The sequence below is a fragment of the Equus przewalskii genome, chromosome 8 (assembly GCF_037783145.1).
Source record: "Equus przewalskii isolate Varuska chromosome 8, EquPr2, whole genome shotgun sequence".
Taxonomy (NCBI): domain Eukaryota; kingdom Metazoa; phylum Chordata; class Mammalia; order Perissodactyla; family Equidae; genus Equus; species Equus przewalskii.
In genome coordinates, this window is record NC_091838.1 from 25056367 (window position 1) to 25070225 (window position 13859).

General features: G+C 43.0%; 1 protein-coding gene across 3 annotated transcripts in view; it reads left to right on the forward strand.

Annotated features, from left to right (window-relative positions):
* The first annotated feature begins 778 nt into the window (after positions 1–778).
* TOX (thymocyte selection associated high mobility group box) overlaps positions 779–13859 on the forward strand; it is a 290420-nt gene continuing 277339 nt past the window's right edge. The window contains exon 1 of one of the 3 annotated variants that reach the window (XM_070630540.1): positions 779–1207. In XM_070630540.1, the coding sequence (XP_070486641.1) occupies positions 1106–1207 (102 nt within the window). In that variant the 5' untranslated portion in view covers positions 779–1105. Of the gene's footprint in view, positions 1208–2142; positions 2462–13859 lie in introns of those variants that run through there. The other 2 variants (XM_070630541.1, XM_070630543.1) reach the window with 2 other exon arrangements.

The following is a 13859-nucleotide window of genomic DNA, read 5'->3' on the forward strand; positions in this document are numbered from 1 at the left end:
CAGCAACAGGAGGGAAGCGACTCTTAGGACCCATTCACATGCTGCAGTCCGCTCCCGGCCCTGGGATAGTAGCCCACTCAGAGTACACGGAGGGTTCGCGCTCCCTGCTGGTTCCCAGCCCCCAGGAGCCGCACTGCGTGCAACAGTCACCTGCAGCAGGGGTTGGAAGTAGGGGTGGCAGGACAGGCGCCGAGGGAGCCGTGGGGGATACAGACAGGGGTGGGGAGCGCCGCGAAGGGGGCGGCAGGAGCGGGGTGGGGCCGGGGCGGGCCCGAGGGCGGGGCTGCGGGGCGGGGTGCGCCACAGCGCCCCCTGGCCGCGCGCTCCCCGCCGTGCCCCGCAGCGGCCGGTGGTTCAGGCTCACCAGCCCCTTTGTGTGCGACGCGCTGGCCCGGAGGAGTGCGGCTCCGGCACAGCTGAGGCTCCCCGGGGTCCCGCCGCCTCGGCCCGGGCCCGGACGCGCTTTCCTTCTCCTTCTCCGCTCCTCCCTCCTCCCGCCCCCGGCCCCGAGCCGCAGCCATTGGGCTGCGAGCAGCCCGCGTCCTGCCGCGCACCCTACCCCGCCCGGCCCGGCCCGGGACGCTCACCCCCTACTCTCGCCCTGTCCCCTTCTTCATTCCTCCCCCCATCCCAGGCCTCCAAGGTGGAGAAAATAAACTAAAAGCAGAGCAACTCAGATACTCCAATAAAACGCCCAGGACCTAGAGCCCGAGCGCGAGCGCGTGTGCCGGGCGGCGAGGGGCGCGGGAGGCGGGGATGGGGGGGCGGGCGGGGGGACAATGAGCGCATGAAGTTACCTGCCCGGCGGCAGCGGCGGCGGTGGCGGCGGGGCCGGGAGGCGGCGGCGGAGCAGGCTGCGCGCTCGGCGCCGACGGGTGCGCGCCGCGGCTTGGGGGAGAGTTGAGCGCTTTTCCCCCCTCTTTTTTTTTTTTTTCTTTTTTTTTTCTCCTCTTCTTCTTAAACAAACCACAAACGGATGTGAGGGAAGGAAGGTGTTTCTTTTACTCCTGAGTCCAGACACCTCTCTCTGTTCCGTGTAAGCTTGTTTTGCCGAGCACTTTTTTAAAAAAGGAAAAGAAAAGGAGTTGCTTGATGTGAGAGTGAAATGGACGTAAGATTTTATCCACCTCCAGCCCAGCCCGCCGCTGCGCCCGACGCTCCCTGTCTGGGACCTTCTCCCTGCCTGGACCCCTACTATTGCAACAAGGTGAACGCTCTGCTTTTGTTTCCACCGTGTTCTCGCTGCTTGATCCTGGGAGGGGGGCGGCGGCGGCCGGGCCAGCTCGGCGGCCGGGGCCGGTCGGCGGAGGCCGGTCCCGGGCGCGCTCGGCTCGCAGCCCGCTAAGCCCTGCGTGCGCTTCGGTAGTAAATATTGTGCAGCAGCTCCGGGGGTTTGCCAAACACCGCGGTTGTGCGGAAAGTGACACGATTTGCTCGGATTCTTTCCTTCCTGCTGTTCGCGACTAAGGAGCCCTGCCTAGGTTTGCCGGGGGGCGTTTAAAAAAATTAAGAGAAAACCAGGGAATACTTTGGGGGTGTGTCTGGGGTCCGGGAACGGAGGCAGAGAGTAAGAGAATTCAGTTGATTTTCCAGTTTCCCCTTCTCCCTCCCTCCTTCTCGCGGGCAGAGGGGGCTCGTGGCACCGCTTCCCTGCCCGGATTAGTTGCCAGGGGAGCAGTCGGGAGTCGGGGTGCAGGGACCCGGGAGACGCCTCCGCCCCCCACCAGGAAAATTACTCCACAACTCTTTTGTTTGCCCAAACGCGTTCGGGCGCCCGGGCCCGGTGTTCGGACGCCGGTCTGCCGGCCAGGGTGTAGCGGGGCGGCCGGGGCTGGGGGACAGCTCCAGCTTGGGGGGTGCGCGCGGAAATCACAAGTTTGTTAGGAGCTGGGCGAGCGCGCCGCAGTCACGTCCAAAGCTCCCGCACGCGGCCGGGGGCTGGAGCAGGGTCCCAAGCTGGGCTGTACCCACAGTCGGGTGACCCCCGGTGCCAAGGCCGCGGGGAACTGGGGCGAGGCTGACCATGCCGGTGGCCCTCGGTGTGGGCGCCGGCCGGGGCTCCGGAGCTCCTCTCCTGCCAAGGCTAGAACTGTCGGGGTGCGCAGGGAGGGGGTTACTGGCGGGGATTCTCGAACTCTCAGCCTAGAGAGGGAGGACGCGCGGGGACCGGCATCGGAGAGCAGCCGCAGGGCCACGGCCGTCCCCACCTCGGGCTTATTGGACGCGTCTAAGCAGTCCCCCCTGGTCAACGTCGGCAGGGAGAATTGAGTTCTCTGAAACGCGGGGCGAGCCGTTTAGACGCCTAGCTCCTGCTTCGTGGTCAACCTGCCTGATTCTCACTACCCCCTGCAAGCAATTCCGTGTTGGCCCCTTGGTGAATTCCACTGGATAAATCGTTGGAACTCCTAACATTTGCCCGGTGGCGAGTCATCATCAAACAGCTTTTTTACGTGATACAGAGGTATTTAGCGCGCTGCATCCTCAGCCCCGGGGCTCCCCACCACGCAACCGACTCGCAGCACCGAGTCTTGGTCAGTCGGGACACACTCACACACACACACACAAACACACAAACACACACACAGCTATGAGTTAAGTGAACCACAGATATAACCCTGTGGAGAAGATCCTGGGTGCTGTGTACAGTGTAAGACCCAGTAAAAGGGATGTGCTGTGTGTCGATGATGTTGAGGCAAGTTTGAAATGAGGGAAATCTAGGCTTGTACAAGGCAGAATGGCTTTTCATTGTACAGGGAGCCCTTTGCTAGGGCTAAGTTGGCAGGCACGGGTAACTTTGACGAGGGAAGTTTGTGTGATGAAGTTTCATTATTTGTTGGTAACATAGTTCTTTTATTTTAAAATCTGTTTTGCCTTTATAAGCAGCTATTTTGTGTTGGTCACATTTTATTTTGCTTTTAACACTATTACTAATACTAATAAAAATGATGATAAAGTCGCAGTCCTGTCTTGGATAGTAAAGACATATTCCACAGTAGTAACTGGAACCAAAAGGTCAGAACCATTTTGACGGTGAAACTGGACAAATCTTATTAAATTTATCAGTGATTTTCGGCTCCAAAAAGAAGGTAATGACTTGGATACACATTTCACTCGTCATTCTTGTGGTAGGAGGGTCAGATTTAATTTAAAAGTTAAATGCTTTGGAAAATCAAAAATTACTTCAATATATTAAATCATTTTCCAATTAAGTGCTTTAAATAATTTTAGTGGGTTGTGCTGTGAATTGAATAAATTAATTTAGAAAGTCTTCAGAATTTCTTTACTAGCTCATTGAAGTTCCTTTTAAGTCACCCGGTGTATGAGGACAAACTGTTCTTTTTAAATGCAAATTAGCCACCCTTTCTATAGACTAGTTGCAAGTCTTCTGTTTAAGTTATCCAGGGAATAATGGATTTTTAAAGATGCAAAGTCATAAGATATACTTCTAATAGTAGGAAAAGACTTCATGGAAATGTTTCTCCCAGGATGCCTTCTCCTGCTCTTCTCTGTGTAGCAGTCTATCAAATATATTTGTCACTAATCCCTGCTTATATTAAATGTACTGAGTAGGTTTGCTAGGCCTCAGACAGCCTAGGCACTGTTTTTTTCCACTCCATCGCGATTAGCTTTGATACACAATTTCTGTCCAGCTCCACAGTTTTACTTGCTTAGAATGTAGTCAACTAGCGTCCATTTTTGCAGGGCCTCAAGTGGATTTGCAGGGGTATGGAAGATGGGCAGAAGTTTCAAAGAGGTGAAATAACAAATCTGTGTCTACATTTAGTAAAAACAAGTTGGATCAGACTTCCCCAGAAGAGGCAGGACTGCAAAGTAAACCTTGTCTCTTTCAGAGGGGTAATGAATATGTAGTTTATTATAAGAAACAGTGGCTTTGTCAGGTTATTTGTTTTTAATAGGATGATAAGATCATAAATTACTAATTATCTTTATTTTAAATCTGTCAACACTTTCCTAAAGTTGGTGTGCTACATCCTAGCAGAACCAGTATCTTTCTGTGCTTCAGGATCAGGCAGTTGTAACTAGAGTTTCCCCTTTGACGTTTTTTCAATGTCAGAAGAGACCCTAATTGAGAAAATGAACACACTCTTCCTGAAGCTTTTCTAAACTAAAATGTGGTTGTTTTACTCTGCTGACATTTTCCAGCGCTGCTGCTCTATAGATTGCCAAAACACTTCTTACATTTTTCAGTTAATAAACTCTATAGGAAGAATTTTTTGGAAACAGTCTAATCTAGTGTTGCTTTCTTCTAAGAGCGCATTACCTTATGAACACATCACTGTGCAAACTGCCCTCCATTTTCACGTAGCCCATTGCAGGAGAAAAGTGAGAACAATGCGAATGATGTTGGTTATGGCAACTGCGTGAGGCATCTCTTATTCAAACAGCCAGAATGGATGGCGTGTTGCTGTATATAGGTCAGCCTTTCACATAGCACCATAGCTCATAGACTGGACAGAAACATGTAGGCTCGAAGTAACAGTGTTCACCACTTGCAACTTAAAGCACGGCTATATTTCAGACATTGAGAGATGGGGACCATAATCGAGTTTCATCTAATTAAGACTTTTAAGTAACATTGCATCCCTTCAGTGAACTGAATATTACCCAAAGAAATTAGATTGCAGGAGCTCACAATTGGAGTTCAGTAGTAAAATAGAGTCCTATTTTTTGTTTTAGTTGAAGATGTCAGCATCAGTTTAAATATATACCTACAGAGTAATAACAGTTCCTTTCAGTTTCTTAGTGCAGTGTCATTTCTAAAGATTGTTTTCACTGATTTTATGCTAAATTGGGACAAAGAAGTGGCACTTTTTCATTTTTACAATGATGTGATGTGTTCAGTTATTGCTCAGTATCTGCTCACATAAGGAGTAGTAATACAATTATGTTATGACATGGCTAATGACAGGGATGCTGACCTCTGCCAGCAGTGGGAGAGGAAATAATGATCTTTACTGTTCTCAGTGGCTGCTTTTGTGGAATCAAGCCCTGAATCTTTTCTCTGGTTGATTTAGACACAGGAAAGTCCAGAACACGAACCCATGCTTAATACCAGCTATATACAGAGGAAAGAATTATGGATGTTTGGAGTATTGTGCTTTTGTCATTGAGATAAGGAAGGACAGCGTATAATCTCTTCATATAAACATAGGAGGAGGGACCTGTTTGAGATGAACTCTGTGTTAAAATGTCAGGGCTGACATTGGACGTCTGATAACTTTTGAGAGAAACAAGACTCATTATTGTCTCTGCAAAATCACCTTTGAGCTTATTTTCCTATTTAGAGTATTATGTATTGTGCTTTAGTGTGGCAAAACTCATTACATCTAAAATAAAGGATTTGCAAGCACACTAAGGTGGAGTCATTATTCCTACTTTAATTAATAAGTGTAAGAAAAAGGACGAGGATGGGAGAAGGAGGAGGAAGGGAGGGTTATAAGCCATTTAGAGCATCATGCTTGATTAGTTCTCTATCCACCTCCTTAACTTCTAGGATTTGGGGAAATTCATAGTTGATAATTTGGGGCCTCATTAGTGTAATTAAAACTGCCCTGGGAGTTTTATTGGCTGACATCTTTCCTAAGTTTTGAGGTCTTTAAATATGTTTTAAATAAATTTGTAGGTAAGAAAGAGCAATCATGTGGTTTTGGCCACTAAATCAGATATCATACAAAACCCTCAAATATAGCTATCTTGACTTTGTGGGATATTTCAGTGTCACAAATTCCAATTTTAAACGTCTATGCAAAAATTATAGTTGTGAACTTTGGAGAGATTTAATGTTATTTTTAACATAACTTACATAGTTTAGTATTCTCACAGTTTATCATATATTTTTAAAGTTACTGAATGATGATATTAAGGAGCATTTTGATGTTTTGCTTTGTTAGAAAAACTAAACTGAAATTTACATATTATCGAATTGACTGCTTATTGTAGGTTTTTTTCTTTAGGGATGTGATTGCAAGCAGCTTACGGATAGAGGATAGAAGTAAAGCCCTTGAACCTGGAGGAAGGAGGGAAAGTTCCAAGTTTAACAATGGCTTCCTTGGTACCCAAACTGGGTCTTAAGTATTGGTTTTAGTGTGTAGGACTGTTCCTCTTGGTCGTACTTTTTTTGATGGGCTCAGTTCAAGAGAGGAATAGCTTAGAGAATTGGGGGGGAAAGTCTTACTTAGCTGTGAAGGATGATTTACTTTAGTACTTTCTGACCTTTTGCTAGGATACTAGAGAGTTGACAAGACCCTGGGGATATTTCTCAGTTGCTGGCGACCACTCCCATCCTGACTGAAGGGTGCCCTCAGCGCAAGTCGTGTGTGTGCCTGGTGCCTCTTCCCTCCTCTTCACCCACTTCCCAAACACCCCCAATCCTGGAGCAGCCTTCACCCTGGCTTTGCTCCTCTTCCATCTTAATCTGAACCTACTTTCTAATCAGCACTCTCCTCCCACTCCTCAGGTCGTTGACTCACCGTTGTGCTTATCTCGGGTCCCATGCTCCCTTTGCTGGTCACCGTCGTTGTTATCATAGTCATGTCAACATATCCACTCTTCTCCAGTACCTGACTTTATTTGCTGGTTACAGAAAATAGAATCTGCCAGTCCTCAAGCCCATATCCACTTTTTAAATCCTAAAGTAGGCTGTTCTTTTCTCCGTTCTCCCATCTGAATGAATGGCATCAGGTCACACTGTAATAAACTAAGAAAACATAGATAGGGTGCTGAGAGGAAAAATAGCTATGGCCGATATTTCTAAGCAATCACGGTTTCTACCTCAGCCCCCCACATTTTGTGCACAGTGTATTTAGAGCTGGGAAACAGCTCCTTGAACATCCCTTATCAGTGAGAAATCTTTATTTAGACTCTGAAGTAGAATGAAAGTGGAACTGTGATCTCCTGATCTTTAGTTGGCATACAGTAAGGTAGGTGAGTTCTGCTTACAGGAAGTAATGGGTTAGCATACTTATGAGTTATCAGAATATGCTTAGATTACTAAACTGGGAATAGCTAGACACGCAGAACTCATTTAACTAGTCATCCTACATTTCAGCTATCTGAATGTGAATCCCAAGGTGTCCAGGAAGTCGTAAGGTAGAATATTTATTTTATATCTCAATAGAAATGAAATGTAATTAGCATGATTTGATTAAATGCTGTTAAACAATTACATTTAAGAAATTTTATCGGAGCCAGCCCGGTGGCGCAACGGTTAAGCGCGCACGTTCTGCTTTGGTGGCCCAGGGTTCGCTGGTTCGGATCCCGGGTGTGGACCCATGCACTGCTTAGCAAGCCATGCTGTGGCGGGCGTCCCACATATAAAGTGGAGGAAGATGGGCACGGATGTTAGCTCAGTGCCCGTCTTCCTCAGCAGAAGGAGGAGGATCGGCAGCAGATGTTGGCTCAGGGCTAATCTTCCTCAAAAAAAAAAAGAGGAAAAAAAGTTTTATCAATTGTTTAAGATAAAATTTATATTGTATGCAACCAAATCCAAGATTCTAAAATGCGTACCTTTAGAAGAAAACCAAATCGTCGTAAACCGTAGTAAATAAATACCGTGGCCCCAAGAACCCTAACTATAGTGTTTGCCTGCAAGAGGCTTCTGTGTGAAGCATCTAAATACTTGAATGCTGCCTTGTTTGTTTAAATTGAATTGAAAACAAAATTTAAAGAGGGGAATGTTTGCTTTTACCTATTTTAAGGATACTTTCTTTCCTTTCATTTACTTCCACTTTGGTGTTATCGATATATTTTCAATTGATCTTCTTTGAAGGTACACTTTTCAGAGCCAGATGGCCTGTGATCTCCACTGGTTGATAGGACCAGCAGTAGATAGTGACTTGTGTTAAATGGACTGTCCACCAGGAAGCTGCAGCTTACATCTGCCCTAATGAATTTGAGAATTTTTTGTTTAAGCTGTGCATGCCAAGTTTTGTCCTGAAGAGCAATTTCTCATTAAAAACAGTTGAGTTATAAACTGCTTAGAAATGTGGTTTGTAATGGAAGTGCCAACAGACTGTTAATGACAGCATCTCTTCCATAATGCTTTGAGACATGGAATTCACATTAACCTGAATGAGCTTCTCTTGGTGATAACGTTTCGCCCTATAGCATTCATTTTGAAAGTGGGAACATTGCATTGCTCTGTGCTTGGATGGTGATGGTGCTGCGGAAAAGACCAGAGGGAGGATGATGCCCGGAAGAACCCCCTGCTCTTTCATGACAGGAGGGACTCATCTATGGCAAGTTTGCCCTACTTGGTTAAAAATTTTAAAGTTACCTTTTAAAAGCTATCTTCAGATTTCCATTTTAATCATGAAAAATCATCGTTGATCTATATTTGGAATACCAAAGGTCATGAAACCAGTGTCACAATTAATGCTTTTCTGTTTGTCCATTTTTCACTTTGGAGTTTTACATAGTTCTGCTTTAGCCAAGTATTTACTATTTTTCATCCCTGAGTTATGTGCTTTTATGAAACTGTCTTGAAAGGACTCCTAATTAAACAAAGGCCATGGTGGGTTGATAAGAAGCTTTGCTAATGGCCAAGAAAATATAAAATATTTTGAGTTACTACATGGACTTACAAGTTACATGTATCTGATCCACAATAGTGACAGTGTCAGCTTCTGCATAAAATGCCTTTTAGTTAAAGTCTTTGAGCCCCTTTCTGAGGCTCTGACCTAGTCAGAAAAATTGGTGTGTGTGTGTTTGGGTGGGTGTGTATTTTTATGTTTTTCATGGATATATTTCTGGCCATAAATGCTTGAAAATTCATCCTAAGTGGCAGAATCCATCAATGTGTACAACAACAATGGAAATCATACTGGCTAGTAGGAATGCCTCATTACCACTCCTTTTTAAGAAACTTAGCCATATTTCACAGGAGAAGATGCTTTTCATAGTGCTAAGGCTTTAATTTGGCATACTATAAAGTAATAAGAACTAAAGAACTAGATGTTTCTGAGGAAAACCATTGGCCTTTCTGGAGAAAAAAACTGGTTTTTGTTGAAGATTTGTGATAAAAACTGGGGGCCCTTAAACCGTGTTGACTTACCCCTCGGCAACATAAATATAACCATGAAAAGATATGATTCCCTCTTCCTTCCTTTCCCATTCTTTATGGAAGCCTGACTTCATTCTATGTCTGGAAAAAGTTCTGACCCTAAAACCATTAATCTACCTGTTTCCCAGTCTTCCATGTATCCACTAGAGAAAATATAATTTACATTTGTGTCAAGGAAGCTTTATGAGAATTAAGGAGTCAACAAGAGTAGATTAGTCTGAAATCCTATGGTGAAAGATGTTCAGAAATTCAAACAATGGTAGATCTTAGAAAAAATACTGTATTCTCATCCCATTTCTTCTATTTCCGCTACCCTAGTGGAATAAATGTGTTTTCCAAAATTGTAGACTAGTGATTCTTTCAGGAAAGGAGTGAAAGGGATAACCTTTCTAGAGGGTCAAAGGTGAATTTGGGAAAATGGGCTATGTGTAGGTACAGTCTGTAATCTCCCTCCCTCAGATATTGATAAGGCCCCCAGGGGACCTCTTTTTCCCTCTCCACATTGAGAGAGTCACTGCACCTAATGAGAGATGCTACTGACGGGAGCTGTGGCCTGTTTGCAGTGGAAGAAGATAAAATAAAAGTTGAGAATAACTGCGGCAGAGGCAAATGTTCTCTTGGAGTTTCCGACTTCAGGGAAGCACGCTTTCCCCTCTGTACCTTCCTCTGATATATGGGTCAGAGATGGGAAATATAATGTGCAAGACTAATTAACGAATGGACCAGCGGGGTCTAAAGATAGTCCAATTACATTGAAAGCATATCTGTGTACCACCTGATTTTCTTAAGTCTTTTAACTCAATTAAATATTTAATTTAAGAAATGATGGGTAAAGTGTTATATGCATCGGCGTCTTCATACCATTGTAGAAACCAGTTCTTCCTTTCTGTGCCAATATGCCTCAGCCTAAAATGCCAGTAACAATTGTATAAAGAGAAATGTTAATAATAAAGAGGCAGGATAACCTTTCAACAAAAAGTATCTTCTATCATTTGGCAGATGCAGTCATGAACATTAATCATAGAAACCTGCAGATAGTAGAAGCTTACTATCAAAGCTAATGATTTATTTTATGTTAATGACTTTCTGCCAGGGCATAAAAGACTGTTCCTAATGGACTCTCCGAACTGTGTTCAGTTACTAAGGCTAATGGGATAATCTTTTCTCTCCCAAAATTAAGCTTTTTGAAATAAATTATGCTGTTATTTTTCAAGGTAACTCTCAAAAATTTATTGCAAAACTAATCTTTTAAGAACTGCTTAAAGAAATAAAGAGGAAGAAAAATCCCAAAGCAGCTTTTCTAGTTCGTGAACAGTTCTACTTTAATTAGAGAGAGAAAGTTTGCATGTATGCTAATAGCCCTGAACTTGTAATGCCAAATAATTTCAAAGTCAGCCTTCAGTGACGTCGTCTGCCTTTTGAGATTCAGCTCCCGTGAGTATGGCCCACAATAGAACATGTTTTCATCCATTACCAGCCCATAATGAGCTGAACGATAGTAAAACATTGAGTTGTTCATTGGGAAGTTTTAAAAATCATGTTTACAATTAGTTATAACCAACATTATATTTCAATAAGAGATAATTTGCCTACTAAAGTTCACATAATGTGCTAATCATGTCTAGTGGTTAATAAAGGCCTCCTACCTCACTCCCCTGATGGCTGTAAAAGGCTATTATATTCATGGCAGCAGTTCAGGTACAGCTGCTGCGTGTTAATAATGCACCATTGTCCCGCTAATCAACACACCAAAGGTCAGCACCCATAAGCACCTAAACCACCTATTCTCTTTCCAAAATATTTATTAACACCTTAAAAGCGTATCTGTTCATTTTCCTTAGCCTCGAGTCACCTAATTCCACTCCTCGCTACTTGTGTGATACAGTTTTGTAACCTAACCTAGGTCATACAGGAGATGAATATATATTCATGCTAATCTTCTCCCATAAACGTGTTTCCATTTCCACAGTGATTGACTGAATTAGTGGAGGGTTGTTTAGCCCCGAACCCCTTTATAATTAAGTAGGTGTGTTCCAAAGCGAGAATGCTTTCAGATTTTACATGTTATTTAAGGAGGCATTTGGAAGAAAAACAACTTTTCAATAACCAGAATCATTACAAGTAAACAGCGAATCTGGAAATGGGAAGGGATGTTTAAAATCTAAACAGACAGGAATCCAGGAGTCCGTGTTAGTTTATGGACTTCATACAGTAGTGAAATATTATTTGCTTAATTGTTCTTTTGGCATAGGAAAGCAATAATAGTAAAAGCTTCTTAAACCATATTTTCTGCACACAACATATTCACGTGGGATTTTCGTTTTGCTAGAAAATCGTGCAAATCAATAAGCCAGCACTTATCTGCATTAAAATTAGGTAGACAACAATTTATAGGCATAGTGATAGTGTAGTTCTCTTGATACCCTTGGTTAGTGTTTAAGATAATCCTTGCTTTTGTGTCCTCAGAGAGAAGCTCAAATGTTAACTGAACAAGATCTCATTTTCTCATCTTGTATTATTGTCTTCTGTTTTCTGTGACTCCTTTTGATAACCTTATGTGTCTGTCCGTGTCTTTTTCCTTCATAATTTGAGAACCTGAAATGTTTGAAAAGAAGAGAAAGAAATGAAACTCAACTGTGTTTCCATCATCAAGAGAAATGCAAAAGCCGAAGTAGTGGGAGGAGCTTCTGTTTGTGCAGCACATAATGTACAATGGTACATTTGTCATGCTTTAAATATATAATGCCTACACTAAAATATGTACAGGCGCAGTTGTGATCTATGAAGTCCCTGGCTCCACTGCCATTGTTTGTAGTCTCTCCGGTTGTCATATATTGTTCTTTGCACATCGTACCCTTACAGCAGAATTTGACACAATTTCTAGCTTTCAGCCCTGCACCATTTTCATTGCACAATATACATGAGTTTGACAGGGTGTGTTGAGGAAAACTCTGGCAAGCAATTGATATTTTGAAGTGGCAAGCGTTTCAGCAGCTGCCTGCTTGTGAAAAAGGAATGATAAGATATACTGTATTGTTAGTTTCAGGGAAAGCATTAAGATTTAAGCTCTGTAAAAATGTACACATTATTCGTCAGTGGTGAAGCAAGTCCTTTATGTTTTTTAGAGCTTAGCTCGCTGGCTGATGTGAACTAGAGTGACATTGGTCAGTAAATGAATAGGAGTACTTTGAATTTGAACTGCTGCCAATTTTGCACCCACAAAGGAACTGACAAAAGAAAGATTTTATGTGAAATGCAAAGCACACGCAATGTTTTGGGGGCGGGGAAAGGGAAGAAGAGAGAGAGAGAGAAAAACCCACACCAGAGAATATTCTTTATCTCATACTTGCAAGGGTATCAAACAGTTAAAACGCATCCATTTTTCATGGCTCATCAGCTACAACCTAAGCGGTCTTATCTAATGTTCTTTAAAAACCTGTTGTATACACATAGGCTTTTAGAATATGTTCATATGGAATTTAGAGTGTTTTTCTAACCATCACACTGTGCCCTGAAGGCCTGTTGGCAGAATATCAGAGTTGCCCACTGCTGGAGTCCCCAACTCTCTCTCTAGCTGGTAGTGGGAAATTGTAGTTTAATCAGTTATGGCACTTTGAGTGTGTAACGTTCATTAGCAAGGCAATTTGTCATGACTGCTAATGGTCAGGATGCATCTGCTCTCTCAGTTACAGAGCAGAGTAAGTAAGAAGACAAATATTTCAATATCTGATAATATTAACTTGTTTCAAATTTGTAATCCAAGGTTAGTTGTTCAAAACAGACACAGCAGCAGATTAACAAGCATCCTATATTCAATTTTACTGGGCCCTGTTTTTATGGATTTATGGCTTTAAGGCACACTAATGTGCTATTATGAAGGGCACAGGCTTGATTAGATGTTCAACAGAAACTAAGTTATGAGCAGAGTACCTCCTGGGTTCATCTGGAAAGAATTTATGTGCATAATATTTTCTATGGAGCTCCATAAATTGAAAGGTTTGATGCATGCAGTATTTCTGACATGCTAAATATTCTTCTTATGATTAAAAAAAAGTCACTCTCCCATTGGTTTATCAACTGGTCAGTCACTTTTCGAGTGAGATTAGAGTACCGATCTGTTTTAAAAGTTTTAAAATTCTAGTGGAAAACTTAAAATTTCAGAATGAATTAGAAATATCACGTCCCCCACCCCACTCCCCCCACCCCGCGCCCCGGTAAACTGCTTTATAACATCATTGTTCATTGTTCTAAACGGGAAAAGTTAGAAAGATTCCCCCAGTTAAAAAGCCTAGACGTTTTTATACATCTGATATTTTCTAGATATTACATCACAGAGCTTGCCATACAAAATCTTTTTGACACATTTTCCTTTTTAATGAAAAGCCCTAAAATTCAGAGCAGAGTGATTTCTTAGAAACTGAACCCAATCTTGGTAAAAAATTTGTTCTTGCTAGTAACAAAAGCTGTTACTGTTTAAGTTCCTGTTGAGCGGTTACTTGGTACGCTTCGCTGAATGTTGTCAAAAAGGCTTTCCTCATGATTGACAAGCCGGTAGGAATGTGAATGGAGATTTTAATTGCGTATCATGTGTGCATATCAGAGTGAGTGAATTCATGACTCTGCTTAGCTCCATATCTCGGCAGGTCAGCCATGCCAAAAAATGCTCTTTTATGTGCAATTTTTCCAAAAAGAGAAAGGTGTGTGTGTCCTGAAGTCATTCGTTATTCCTCACTGAAGTGAAACACTTGTGTTCCCTCAGCCTTGGAGTTTGAAAGTG